At 43.2% G+C, this 15373-nt stretch overlaps 1 protein-coding gene across 6 annotated transcripts in view; it reads right to left on the reverse strand.

Annotated features, from left to right (window-relative positions):
* LOC135111468 (trafficking protein particle complex subunit 4-like) overlaps positions 1 to 15158 on the reverse strand; it is a 30731-nt gene extending 15573 nt beyond the window's left edge. For 2 of the 6 annotated variants that reach the window (XM_064024778.1, XM_064024777.1), the window contains exons 1-4: positions 6181 to 7138; positions 1216 to 1398; positions 806 to 963; positions 360 to 480 (exon numbers count right to left, since the gene is read on the reverse strand). In XM_064024778.1, coding sequence (XP_063880848.1) covers positions 360 to 480; positions 806 to 963; positions 1216 to 1390 — 454 coding nt within the window. In that variant the 5' untranslated portion in view covers positions 1391 to 1398; positions 6181 to 7138. Of the gene's footprint in view, positions 1 to 359; positions 481 to 805; positions 964 to 1215; positions 1399 to 6180; positions 7145 to 7374; positions 7512 to 14888 lie in introns of those variants that run through there. The other 4 variants (XM_064024779.1, XM_064024780.1, XM_064024782.1 and 1 more) reach the window with 4 other exon arrangements.
* Between the last annotated feature and the right edge of the window lie 215 nt (positions 15159 to 15373).

Raw genomic sequence — 15373 nt, forward strand, 5'->3', positions numbered from 1 at the left:
TCAATATTCCTAACCTTTCTCCCATCCCATAGGTAGTAAGATATTGCTAATAAATGGCAATAAGTTAAGAAGAGGTAGGAAGAAAATAAGACCACACAATAAGAGAGAGAGAGAGAGAGAGAGAGAGAGAGAGAGAGAGAGAGAGAGAGAGAGAGAGAGAGAGAGAGAGAGAGAGATATTAACAAGTATACATATATAGAGAAGAGAAAGGAGTGTACAATAAGAGACTATGGCCACAGAGATAGATGCAAAAAAAATCTGAAAAGAATATATACATACAAAGACACGTAGTGACATACTGACAGCACCACAACATAGAAATATGATATGCACAATGAGGAAATTAAACAAGTGATCACCTGTGAGGGTCTGGAAGCAATTCATCCTGAAGTTGTCAGCCTCAAGCACCTCAATGCCAGAACTCCTTGGCTCTGGACTCAACTGACAGGCCAAGGCATACAGCGGGTAGAACATGGATGCCTGCCATGGGGTACAAAGTGTTGTAAGGTAATTTTTTTTTATGTAAGGTAGTAATGAGGAATGATGATTAGTTTGAAAGGACAGGAAGGGGCCACCAAACTACTGATAGCATACTGTAGTGTAAAACTGTACTGATCTGATGACATGAAAATGAAGAGTAATGATTGACAAAGAAAAGTAAATGGGGTATCAGTCATATCAATAACCCAAAGTTACAAAATTTGCTATGAATGAAAGCAGGCAATTAAATAACAAATATACAACATGATATGATATGAACCTGAATGTTCTCCAGGGTTTGGTTGTGAACAGGTTAGCTCCACACCTGGAAAATCTTCTCATTGGTGGTGAGTCTGGGCCGGGCAAACTTGAGGTTGATAGGGTAGTTGGCCTCATCCTGCAGTACCTGTAGGGCATCCCGGCCATCATCCAGCTGCTGGCCTGTCACCTTCATTCCATTGATGGCCACCAACATGTGACCAACTGCAGAGAGAAAAAGGGACAATACAATGACACTGGCTTGCAAATAGGTAGTCACTTGGCTTACTACAAAAGCTGTTCACATGTAACACAGGTAGTATTTTTGACACAAACTGAAGAAGGGACAACATAACGACACTGGCATTCAAATAATGGTGCTGACAACACAGACTGGTATATAGTGGTTAGCAATCTTTACTTTAAAAAAAAAGGTCAACCCGTGATAAGGTCTGTCTTTAGCTGCTGCATTGTTACCTTTGATGCCATCCCGCTGGCCGAAAGAGACCATGACATTCCTGTTCTGCACGTCAAGTTTGAGCTCCAGGGGGAAGCTGAAGGTCTTCTCATTCTCAATGGTAGGCAAGTTGTGGTCATGTTGGTAGATGAGGCCACCTGACTTACTAAGGATGTACAGGCTGAAGATGGTCATGGTGGCTGCTGTGGATGATACAATGACAAAGAATTAACACTAGATCTTTATTACATCCTATATCATATGCTTCATACACTGCAGACACTTATATGATGAACCTATTGTTGCTTGAAATTCATTCCTTGTCTAACAAATTAACTTATGCAAACTTTTTACAAGAGGTCAGTGAAGCAGAGCTTCACTGGCTTCAGTTAAATTTAAAAAATTAACTAAAGATGCAGTTATTGATTACGGCAGGCAACGATAGCTTACAAAATACTCTGAATAATGAAATCTTAAACATGGGGACATCCATAACTACTGTGTGTGCCTTCTTGTACAACAATAGCGATGTTCAATTTCATCTGACCACTTATGTCATGCCATACATTTTTCCAGTAATACATGCCTTTTGTCATGATGATGGCCCACAGTTCATGATGCCATTGCTTCAATTAACAATCATTCACTACAAATTCAAGTATTTTCAAGGCCTTGCATTTGTTTTTGACACCATACTATCAGTTTTTCAGTGGCTGCCACTGAATAAAGCTATTCCTCACATTTAGTTTGCATGATTTGGGGCATATAACATTTGGTTTAATTTAGTTTTGACAGCTGTGATGCTAGACACACATTTTTCACAATAAGAATTAAGACTGCAGTCATCTCCCACAATGTTGCCTCTTTGGATTCTTCCAAAAATGGCCTGTGTAACTTCTTAGGTGAAGTTTTGCAAATTTTTGCAACAGATTATTATGTCAAGAAGCTGCACACTGTTGTAGTTATTGGTTCCTGAATGTTTGGATTTGTTATTGTTTATGGGCATATAACACACTTTCTAGCCCTTGGGCTGGTGTGCTAGCCATTGTAAGGTTCCCTACTTGGGAGCCCAACTAGGTAATAAACAGGCAATAACAAGGAACCAAACCTGTCAAAACATTCACCTCATATTCACAGTTGGGTTTTATGGGAATAACCTTTGCAAACTGATTTTGAGACCTTGACTGTGTATTTATTTCTAGGGGGATTTTTTTTATAAGGATCTACACAATGAAGGGATTAGCAATGAAATTAATGAACTATATTAATTTAAACCTACCCTAGCACTCAGATGGAAATACTAATATTTCAATAATACCCACAGATCCAAAGAACCACATCCACCAAGGCAATATTCATCTCACATCAAAAGGCAAAATATGAATATGAAAAATGAGTGTCAAATGATTCAAAGGAAAATTTCAAACATTTCTGGTCATATATTTACTCAAAAGGCATCTAACAAGGAATCAGTTTACAGACTAATGAATATCAATAGGAACGTCACAAAGGGTGACACAAATGGCACAACTAATGAACCAGGCTTTTAACAGGGTATTTGTGAGGAAGGACACATCACACCCAGCTTATTTATAAAACTAGAATATGCAGCAAATGCAGACACACTTACTGCCCTCTCGAATACCTTTTGTGAGATGATAGCAGTGCAGGTGAGGAATTTAGAATTACTGATAATAAATATCTATAGACCCCCAAACAGCCCAAATTTAAGGAAGTAATGGATAGCGTCACTCGGCTTCTGAATGAATTACTCATGCCTGAAAGAGAAGTGAAGGTAACAGGGGACTTCAACTTCCTGAGCACATGCTAGGATAGTCTTCAGCTTAACAGAGGTATGGCTGGAGATAAACATCAGGCAGAGGCTCTCATATATGACAACTATCTAAAACAAATAACAGAACAACCAACCAGAAGGGATAACATACTTGATCTAATTACCTGCAATCCAAGCACCATATACATCTACACAATGCATGATGCAACATTATCAGGTAATAGACTAATTACAGCAAGTATGCACAATATCACAAATTTATCAAATGATATTCACCTGAAAACTAGTCTCATTCAAGGATCCTTGGGAAACTTACATTTCTACAGCCAGGAAATAAACTGGGAACTGGTTAAAAAAGATCTTGGCCAAGTGGACTGGGGAAAACAGCCACAGAGGGAGAGGGAGTGACTATGCTCCAACAACTATTAGACATAAGATTCAAGATTTGTGTTAAATACATCCCCTTGAAGTCAAGTCAAACAAAGAATAGGAGACACATCAAGGGATAGAAAAATCTTAATGAGGAGGAGGTTCTCTCTCCAACAGAGGGTGGTCAAGGCTACTAGGCAACAAACAAAAGATAAACTAATTGAAGAGATCAAGAATATTGAGGCTAAACTAAAGCAGTCACATGCATACCAACTTAGGGACAAATTAAAGGCAATTTCCAACATCAAAGAAAACAAAGTTCTTCTCATATGCAAATGAGAAAAGGAAGACCCAGTCATCTGTCAGACCACTGGAAAATGAATATGGGAAACTTGAAGATGATCCCCAGGAGATTACTCCACTTCTTAAACACCAGTATGAAAAAGTATTTACCACTCCAGATGCAAACATGACAACTAGAGATCCAGTTTTATTCTTTCAAGAGTGTAGAAACCAGATTGATCAGTGGCTCACCAACATTGACATAACTGTGGAAGAAGTTATAGCAGCAATAAATAAGATCACCCCCAATGTGGCTGCAGAACCCAACAGATTCCACCCCGAGTTCCTCAAAAATTGCAAGTATGAACTGGCCTTGCCCTTAATGATGCTATGGAGAGAATCACTCATTAATGGAACTATCCCCTCAGCAATTAAGACAGGTATGCATAATAACTCCAATATTCAAAGGAGGCCATATGGGCCTTCCCCAGAACTACAACCTGGTGACTCTGACATCACACATAATTAAAATCATAGAACAAATAATAAAAACCAAAATAGTAAATCACAAGGAAAGGAATAATCCCTTTAACCCAGGACAACAGGGCTCTAGACAGGGACACTCCTGCCTATCACAACCACTAACCCATTACAAGCGCATTTTTAAATGACATGCAGAAGGGCCAAAGTACAGATGCAATATATCTGAACTTTCCCAAGGCCTTTGACAAGGTGGATCACGACACTGTCCTCCACAAACTACACAAACTAAAGACACTGCATATAGGTGGTAACCTTGGCTTATGGCTCTATAGTTTTCTTACTAGAAGGATGAAAATAGTGTCTGTACAAGGATATCTGTCTCCTCCAAGTGAAGTAGTCAGTGATGTCTCACAGGAATCAGTTCTAGGCCCCTTACTCTTCCTCATAATAATTGGAGATATTGACACCAATGTTCAGCATTCAAGAGTGATCTCCTTTGCAGATGATACACGCATAGGGAGACTATCATAACTCAACAAGATGCATCAGTTCTGCAAGGAATCTGAACAATGTCATAGATTGGGTTCAACAAAATAACATGGCTCTGAACAGCAAAAGATTTGAACTTATAAGGTATAGCTGGTTAGACCACATTATAAATTCAACTGAATACAAGTCCCAAAACAACCTCATTACAGCCAAGAATCATGTTAAGGACCTGGGCATATATATATATGAGCAACACATCATATAGACAAGGCACTTGATTCAGCCAGGCAGCTGTCTGGCTGGATCTTAAGAACTTTTCACACAAGAAGCCCTGAATGCATGGTCACCTTGTGGATGGCTCTGGTACTGCCACAGCTGGAATACTGTTGCCAGCTGTGGTAGCCTAACAAAGTGGGGAAAATTGCCAAACCTGAAGCAGGCCAGAGATCATTCACAACCAGAATCCAAGGAGTCCAGAACCTGAACTACTGGGAAAGGCTGAAACAACTGAAGCTATATTCACTCCAGTAATGTCTGGAAAGATATGTTATAATATATACTTGGAAAACTTTGGAAAACCTAGTTCCTAATGTCAGCCTCAAAGAACATCACCATCCCTAAAGAGGATGCCTCAGCTATGTGAGGAGGGCTGAAGGAGTATCCCAGAGAGTGATCACTCCATCAAAGGGCATACTCCTTTTCAGCTCCCTGCCAATATATCTCCTGACAACTTCAAGCTCAAGCTGGATAATTGGCTGGTATTAGTTCCTGACCAGTCCTCCATACCAGGTTCCTCCATCTCAACAACAACTCTTTATGTGAATACTCAAGATTCACTGAGCTGCCTGGTACCAATGGAGGTCCACCTCAACTGCGTTTGTAGAGGACGAGATTCAACAAAGTAAACAAAAGAAAGCAAGTATGTAAACATGATTTTAAAGATCAATAGGAACAACCTGCGAGGCCATTCAATTAAGCTTGCCAACCTGAACCACTGGAAAACAACAATGTAAGGAAACTATTTCCCAATAAGAATCATATATGAATGGAATGAACTCCCACAGTGTAGTAAATGCGCGAACAATTGCCACTTTCAAAGCCCGATACGGCAGAAATATTAACCAATATAGTACTGACTGACTAGACCATGGAGGTGGGGGGGCAACAAAAGAAGCAGATTCTTATTTCCCCACCATCTGTTCATAGGTAAGCATTCATAGATAAGCCATGGCACCACACCCGCGATTGGAGCAGCAGGCATTGTCACCATGTACTGTCACATTTAAAGATACCATACAGCAAAGAGTAGCTCACCGACTCATATCAAATATCATGATCTAAAACAGGTATCATACTAATTTAGAATAGAAAATTCTATATGAAATATTAAAGTTTTCTTGAAAGTATGAGGATGCGGTTTTCTGAAAATTTACGCGAGAGTATGGTTACACAAATACATACATCGGGGAAGTATACGTGATGTGACTGCCAATCATAACACATTTCCTGCTTACCTTTATCATAAACTTGACAATGTAAAATGCAAACACACAACAACAATACTCACAACAGCAGAGCCGTCAGTGAGTGCAAGGCTCCTCCCCCTCCGCCTCGACACAAACATCTGCTGGAGGGTTCGCCAGTCTTGTCCTCGGCTCCAACCAAACCATTCATACTTTTCATTGGTAGACTACCATTCCCATTTTTAATCCTTCTTGAATAATATTGAAATAATATTAACGTTTTTGTATTCTAGGTTAAGTTCCGTAATCCCTTTATTGTGCAGATCATTAAGAAAAAAATATTCTGGGTTAAGTTTCGTAATCCTTTCATTGTGTATATCATTAAGAAGTATTCTAGTTTAAGTTTCGTAATCCCTTTATTGTGTATATCATTGGGGAAAAAAGTGTCAACAGATTGTTGAGGTACTGAAGGGCGTCTTCACGAGTGTAACAAGTAGCCTGTACCTTCAACAGACTGCAGTGGGAGTTTCTGGTGCTTTTAAAAGATTATCATGATTATAACTGTACTGACCAACATAGCTTAAGGCAAATTAATCTCCCCATTACTAAGCTTACTGCCGATAACAAAACTAAAACTCCAAACAATTACTACCTAATTTTCAACCACGACTGCTTACAGCTCAACAAGATCCATAGATAGAATGTGGTAAAGATTGATTTTCACAGTATAATTTAATGTAGTGGCATTGTAGATTATTGATTAGCACTACTCCTTAAGTAACAATACCACTCTTCACTCATTCCATAATAACAACCTCTGCATCACCACCAACATTCACCCATCAATCACTTGCACTCCTCTCATTCATTCATCCTGTCCAGAAATGGGGCTATCGTGATTCACACCAACACTGACACATTCCCCTGTTTTCACTTGTTCCAGCCACCCATGGCAGAGAGCACAAGGGGCGAGTCTTTCTGCATATGAGTCGTTCATTCACTTTGAGGGGAAACTGATTATCATTTCTCCATATCGTCCAAACAGTGCGGCTATTGTGAACGGCGGGGGAGGGGGGGAGGAAGAAGCTTTTCGCCCTCCTGCCAGCACCAAACGCAAGTAGACACTGCAAGCGTGAGCCTTATGTTACGTCACTTCCTGGTTCCCTCTATACAAGTCAGCCGTCACTGCGTTCCACACCATGGACCCTGATAATCACAAAATAATCCTTATAATACCTACACACACGACCTAATACATTCCTTTCACCTCTCCCACAAGTGTCACTTTCATTCGATACCTCATTCCGAGGGATCAGATCCATGATAATCCTCTATGTAGATTAGAGGTCAGCAAGGCGCGTTAGTGTTGATAGCTCCACTGTGCTAGGTGGAATGATTTGTTTTTCACACTCATTCAGCTATGACTCATAGTTCTGTGAGTCAAATGAACCCCTTTCCGACACACCTTACACTCTCACCATGGTTCATGCACACCACAGTTTATATTATAATACTCTAACATATACATCAGCTTTCTTAGGTAACTAATAATATGCTTTAATCCTTTACTGCCTGAAATAATTTCCAGCTGTAAGAAAAAATATTTCATTTCATTTTCTTTCTCTTTAGGCCAAAATAAACATAATGGCACGTTTTTTTCATTTGTATTGGTCATTTACAAATAAGATCGAAAGCTGAAACGGGACTTGTATGTCCTGACCGGCGAGCGAACTCTAATACCTGATATCCGCAGAGTTAAAACCATGTATTCTAAGGAGGACATATATATTTTGTCCTCCAGGTTTCATATTTGTCCATCAGGTTTCATAGGTTCTTCACTGTAAAAAAAATGTACATCAATCAAGCAAGTATCCGTGTTACTACCTCGTTATGCTGTCTTCATTGACTGGAAAAGGGGATAGTAGTACCAAAAAAAAGTTATAATATTGAGAAAGAAAATACAGCCGGACTACATTCTATTACATAGACTGAATAAAAAAAAAGTTTTCCAGTTACGTAAAGCAGACACAAATTCCTTACCATATAAAGGAAATAATTTTTCAAACCCAGCAACGGAGTTACTGTAAATTTGAAAATACGAATTACTAGAATAGATTTTATTGGATATTATTACTTGATCTAAGTTTCTTATATTTTTAGGTCTTAAATTTAATACCAAAACGGTCCTAGGAGTGCTAATAAGAAAAAATGAAAAATAAAATGAAATTGTTATTTTATTGACAAACAAAAACAGATAGAGCAGATTTTATTATATATTATATCTTGCTATAGTTCACTAATAATAACTTAAATATCAAAATAATGCCAGCTTCATTAATAACGAAGAAAAAATAATAATATGGCGCAGAAATGTTTTTTCATCCTCTCCTCCGTAACTCCTCATCTTCCCTCCCTCTCATACTCCTTTCCCTTCCACCTCTTCCTCATCATTCTCTTAACGCCCGAACCTAGAAAACACCCGAAAAACGCTGAAAAATACATTAAATATTGACACGGAGTGACGGGAAATTGTTTCGTTAGCCGCGGCGGGACGGTGTGTGTGTGTGCGCGTGCGTGCGCCGCACCTCACTTCTCCAAGACACGTCATCTTTCTCCCTTCTCTCCCACTCCTGCACACTTAAATCCTCAATTTTGGCATCTTTTTATTGTGTTTGCCATTCAAAATACATGCCGCTTTTTTTTTTATGTAAACAAGAATCTGGTTCAAAAGATATGGTTTTGTTCATCTTTCTGGCACCAATTGGAATCTCGAAAACAGCCTGGCAACAGAGTTGTCAGACTGTTTAGGAGATGAGAACTGGCTTCAAAGGTAACTTTGCGTATTGGAAGAAAACAAAGCTGTATATATTATTCACTGATTAAAGCAAAGCCTACGATAGCGTGCCCTGTGATAAGCAAGCTCAGGTGCTGTGGGCATCTAGTCGTGCACCGGGAACGTGCTCCGCTCTGCTACCATCACCGCCACGGTGGGTATGCCAAGGGGTTCCATCGAGCTGCCAGTTATTTAATATAACTGGCATATATTTAATATATATATATATATATATATATATATATATATATATATATATATATATATATATATATATATATATATATATATATATATATATATATATATATATATATATATATATATATATATATATATATATATATATATAGGATGTAGCGGCGTGTCGGGCTGATCACCTCCTCACGGTTCCGCTGGATCTTCGGATCTGGGGTTCTCCGCCATCCCAGACTTTTCAGCCGGCCCGAAGAACAGAGTGCACTCTCCCCCATGGTCCCGGGCGGACCAGGGACTGCAGTTGTTAAGAGAAAGGCTCTATTCTAAGCCCTCTGTCCAAGTCAATGGACAGAGGGTACAACTGCACCAGGCGTGCCCAAGCACGACTCGCCCACGTGCCCGACCTGCCGTGCCACGTTCGCCTCTTATAGGGGCAGACGTGTGCATGAGCGTGCCCAACACTCTGAAAGTTTCCATGGTGCTGAGGCCGCTCACTTGGACGCTCGTCCAAAGGTCCGATGGGACCTGGAGGAAGTCCACCTTATGGCGGCCTTCGAAAGGGACCATCTGGGTGAGCGGGAGCTTAATGAGCGGATTCACACTCTGGTGTTACCTCACAGGTCAGCCGAGGCTATAAAGGGAAAGAGGAGGCAGCCGGCGTACAGAGCTCTGCTTGCAGAGTTTGTCGCCGCGCCTTCCATCCTAACGCCAGAGGGGGAACCGGACTCTGGACTGGTATCCCCACCTCAGCAACCACTCTCTCCTCCAGTGGCCTCCACGCTGGCCGAAAGGGAGGGAGAAACATCGGTTGTGGAACTACCTCCACCAGTGGAGGACCCTACTCAATCCATATGGCGAGAGTTAGAGGCCCTCAGCTCCATCTTCGAGGTTGAGGTTCCAAGAGACACCACTAGCGTCCAGAGACAGCTTGATGACTGGTCTCCGCCTCCTCCCTCGGTTCGCCCAAGACCCGATAAGAGCCTACGGGTTCCGAGGGATGCAAGGGGGAGGAGACGGATTGAGTATGCCCGATTCCAGTCCGCCTGGAAGAGGGATGGAGGTCTTGCAATTAGGACGGTAGTCACAGGACAGAGGGGGTTAGTGAATGAGGGGCCAAAGCCGGAGGGCACTTTTGACTATTAGCAATCCCTCTTTGCTAAACCTAGCTCATCCCTAGTCCCGGGGAACATACCCCCTGCAAGAGAGTTAATGGAAAAGAGAAATCTGGAAGCCAATCTCGGAGGGGGATGTGAAGGCAGCGCTCCAGGCCACCGATGCCAGAACAGCTAGGGGTTTAGACAGACGGTCCAAAGCCGACGTCGAGGCCCTTGGCCTAGTAAAGCTAAGGTGGCTATTTAACGCTGTCTTGTGTCTAGGTAGGACACCAACCAGCTGGACCCAGGGCCGGTCAGTACTCCTTCCGAAGGTTGACTAGCCTGCCAGTCTGTCAGACTTTCGTCCCCTAACAATCACTCCAATTCTGATGAGAAGAGTGGCAACCCACGCTCCCCTTCTCCAGAGCCAGAGGGGCTTTAAGACAGAGGAGGGCTGCGCTGCCAACATCTTGTTGGTTCGTGAAGCTATCCATCAAGCCAAGGTCGGGCTCAAGCTATTTGGCCTTCTTGGACTTCAGGAAGACCTTTGACTCTGTGGGGCACCCCGCTCTCAGGACGGCTTGTCTGAGGTGGGGTTTGGGGGAGAAGTTCACTGCCTATGTGGGGAATATGCTTGACCAAGCCAATACTGATTTAGATGGCATCAGAGTGCCAATTACCAGAGGTTTCATGCAGGATGACCCACTGTCACCACTGCTATTTAATGTGACCATTGACTGGGCACTGTCTGCTGCCCCCGAGGAAGTCGGCGTCAACCTGGGTGGGACTCGTTTCCGCTATCTGGCCTTCATTGACGCTGTGGTTCTGCTGTCATCCAGCCCAGTTGGGCTGAGGAGGAGTGTTGAGGCAGTAGCTTCTTTGGCACAATCCCTCGGCCTGGAAGTAGGGCACAGCAAATGTGCCACCCTCGGGATCGCAATAGACAGAAAGGGGAAGAAATGGTCCAGTCAAATATAAGGCTCCACATTGTTGGTTAGCTTATTCAAGCCTTGGTCCCGGGGAAGTTGTACTGCTACCTCGGGGTTCAGGTGGGGTCTACTCACTGGGTGGAGGGGCCCTCACTCCTGTTGGTGAGATTGGTCACGGGGGTTGCGGCGCCTGCAAAGGTGCCCAGCCAAGCTCCAGTAAAAGATGTGGATGCTTGTCAATGTGTTGCTTCCGCAGTTGCTCTACCCTACACTTCACTATGAGGTGAAAAGTCCACCCTGCAAAGAATAGATTGGGAAACGTGAAAGTTCACCCGATCGGACCTCCATCTCCCCGCTGATACGCCCGCTGGGTATTTTTATGCCGGGATCAAAGATGGTGTTACTTTATTCCTTACGCGAATCCCACGCCTCAGGCATGACCTGATGGCGAGACTGTCTGGTGCTGGAGACCAGGCAGTTAGAAGTGATGCTAGGGAGCACTGCTCCGAATCCCATGGGTCTTCCCCATCATCCCAGAGGGAGGAGGAAAGCGCACATTGGCGAAACCGACAGTGGTCGTCCCACGATGGCAAGGGACTGGAAGGCTGCACGTAGACCCCAATCTCATCATCGTGGGTAAGGGATGGTAGTGCTCTCATGCGTGAAGGAGCCTACATGCAGGCAATAAAGTCGAGCTGTAACTTGTTGCCGATGCAGGTCCGAAGCGCAAGAGGGCGCCAGAAGGACGCAGTCAGCTGCGACCTATGCTATGGCAGCAGGCCGGAAAGCCTGGGGCACATTCTCCAGCAGTGCCTAGCCACCGCAGGGGTGAGGTTGGCTAGACATAACGGTCTTTTGGTCAAGTACATCTCCGCCCTCCAGCGGGCAAGGTACCAGACCCATCGTGAGCCGGCAGTCCCGACTGTCGCTGGCGTCTGGTACCCCGACATAGTCTGCTGGAAGGGAAATCAAGCCCATGTGATCGACGTTCAGGTTGTGGCAGATGCGGCGGCTGGCAGCCTGGATGCGGCACCTGGCCGTAAGGTTGAGTATTACAACTCACTGTGTGTTCGAGCCTTTGTGGAGGCTCTGACTGGTAGTCCCCCTATCATCTCGTCGTTTACGATGAGTTGGAGGGGGGTCCTCGCCCACCCTTCCATGCACACCTGGGCCAGCCTAGGATTGCTTAAGTCAGTCCTCAAGCTGATAGTAGTCCATGGGCTGGAGGGTGGGGTGAGGATTTACCAGTGTCACCACCAGACATCAGGGGCGAGAGTGAGGCGAGCATGATGGGCGTTCGCCCGGTGAGGGGTAAGAGGGCTGCGCCCTCGTAAAGCACTCGAAGCTAGTGTTCTGCCAACAAACGCAAAGAAGACTGCCGGTGCGACTCCAGTCTTCCCACCCCCGACCTGTTGTGGAGATGCAGAGCCCAGACGATCACCATCCCAGTCTCCTGTTGGGTTCTTCTATCAAGACGGCCCATGACGATCACCACCTTGTTTGCTGGGCCAGAGACATGCACGATCACCACCCAAAATTTTCTTGTATGTATGTTTGTTTGCCATGATATATGTACCTGCGTGTACATAAGTATTACAACTGTTTCATGTTGTAACTTTTTAGATGACTGTGTTGTTTGGCTATGTGTGTGTGTCTTACGATCACCGCAATAAAGCTTACTTTATGTAGCTTGTTGGTTGGGTAAGGAAGACTAGCGCCCTGTGAGGTCTGTACAGGAACTGGGTGGAAACCCTTTCCCACTCGGCCTATACAGCTCACGGGCGCATGGGGTAGTAAGGAGGTCTGGGCATAGCCAAATGCCTCGTCATCTAATTAATTAATTAATTAAGAAATTTACATGCAGTGTTATTAATGGTAATCCTGGCCACATCCATTCCTGACTATTGTCAGGAATATGGTTTGGTGTTGAGCGAAAACAAAACGACACCGTGGCGCTCACAACATGGTTCATTATATTATCGTATAGTAGTAACTATCTGTACCTGGAGGTGTCGTTTAGTGACAATGCAAAAATAAGTACTGTATCGAGATTACATGAACCTTCTATATTTCGTGTCGCTAACAACTTCTTGTACAACATGCCAACAAGCGCACGGTATTTCACGCCGCTATGACGTCCACAGAGACTGAATCACCCAACACCCCAAGGAGGTAATTGTACAATATAAGGAAGCGGTGAAATGTTTGCTAGGAGTCAGGAAACACACAGGTTCTGAGCTGTGCCTGGCAGAAGCCAGAATCCCACCCATGCAGATGTAATTACGAGGAAGGGACTGCAGTTATATAGAAACCAAACTGCATCAAATGATGAGGACAGACCTTTGCACCTGGTATATGAAATGCGTAGGAGAGCAGATACTACAGGCTATGAATTTTTTTCACAGTCACTGCAGTGTGATTATAATGTAGATCCACCACACGAAACCATCAGGATAAGACTCTACTAAAGGTTTGAGGGGTCGTGTCATGTCGGTTTTATGTGTGTGTGTGTGTGTGTGTGTGTGTGATTATTCTTAGGTCATGGTTGAACGTCACGTAGACGTCACGAAAGGATGAGTGGGTGGAGCATCTATCATGACGACACCTAGTCTCACTATCAGTGCCTGTAAATTCTAGCTAAGTTTACCCTAAATTTACTGCTCTATTAATTGCTTTGATTATCGACATATGACACCAAACCATATTTTGGTATTATTGGAGTTTCAACCAATACACCGTACGTAACTACAGAGCTTCGCTGGATCTGCATCTCACTGTTTGCAACATTTCTAGCTTCATTTTACCCTCTCGGAAATAAATAATAACTCCAGATGAGAATTTCGAGGTTTATGTCAATTTTAGCTTAGATCCATCTCCAGTCGTCTCTCGTAGAATACGAAGTGTCTTTGTGTTTGTTATCAATGTTGCGCATGCGCGACGGCGACGTGACGTTGAGTCATGTTAAGACCTATGAAGACGTGGGGTTATTTGCTGTGAATCAGGTCACACAGAAATTTGTCGGCCAATCACATATAGGCACGTGTGTTTAGAGGAAGGAGGAGCACCCGGGCCTGTCTGTGCTGCGTCAGCTAGACCATGGCTACGGAAGAAAGACGTATGCTGACTGTGAATACTAGTATGCGAACTACCACTATACTATGCAGTTCGTATACTAGTATACTAACTGGCAGTTTACTGCCAGATCCCTCAACTTCTTCTTAAGGCATTTTTTCGTTAAGTAATTACTGTTGGTATGCAGTGATGAGTGACAATGTGGGAGGTTACAAAATGTTATGTTACGTTAGTTTACCTTATGGGGGGGTTAGGAGGTTAGGTCAGGTAATGATAGGTTAGTGACCTTAAGAGGAGTTCCAGGGGGAGATGCCCACCACTCTGGTTAGGATCTGTTAGACTGGTTACGTTAGGTTAGAATAGCGTAGAAATTTCCCGTTTTCGAAATATGTTGTTTGTCATCCTTAGATTTTTTCATGTAAAAAAAAAAAACCTCAATTTGGCTTCCCCACCCAATAAAAAATCCGCATTCCCAACAGGCCCCTATGCTTGTTGGGTTTAGTGAAAGAGATAAAGAGGATGGGAGCATTGGTTGAAGCTACAAATTTATCTATATTTTTGCCAATTAGATCGGGATCTTAAACATTCACTGCCAAAACAGCATCCTTCTCCGACGCTTTGTTAAGATTTTATTTGCGAAAAACGATGGGACACGGCACCTCAGACCTTCAGTACTTTAAGCTTACCGGCAGCAGCAGCGACGCCGATGACGACGACGACATTGGTGGTTGTTTGACGAGGAGGTGGAAGGAGGAGACGGGAAGAGAAAGAATGGGGAAGATGAGAGACGAAAAAATCTGGATAAGTTAGAAAAATAAAGAATACAAAAAAAAAAACTTTCTATACGAACAGAGTAGAAACGAATAGGCAGAAAAAAAAGACCTAAAATAAAGTATGAGGAAAAGGATAAATGAAAGCAGCAGCACCTCCACCTCACCAACACCGGACACGCACTGAATGCCCTTCCCTCTCACTTTCGTCTCATTCTCGTGCTTCGAAACACAAACGAACCAACGAACGAACAACGAAATCTAAATAAAAAAAAAAAAATAAAAAAGGCTGGAGAAATAATATAAAGATACGTGAAGAGATGTATGAGAGACAAAGAATTGGAAAAGAAGGTAAAATGATCGATTTACTCATATTACAAGTCAAGCCATGAACTGAAACT

Source organism: Scylla paramamosain, chromosome 22 (genome assembly GCF_035594125.1).
Source record: "Scylla paramamosain isolate STU-SP2022 chromosome 22, ASM3559412v1, whole genome shotgun sequence".
NCBI classification, from domain to species: Eukaryota; Metazoa; Arthropoda; class Malacostraca; order Decapoda; family Portunidae; genus Scylla; species Scylla paramamosain.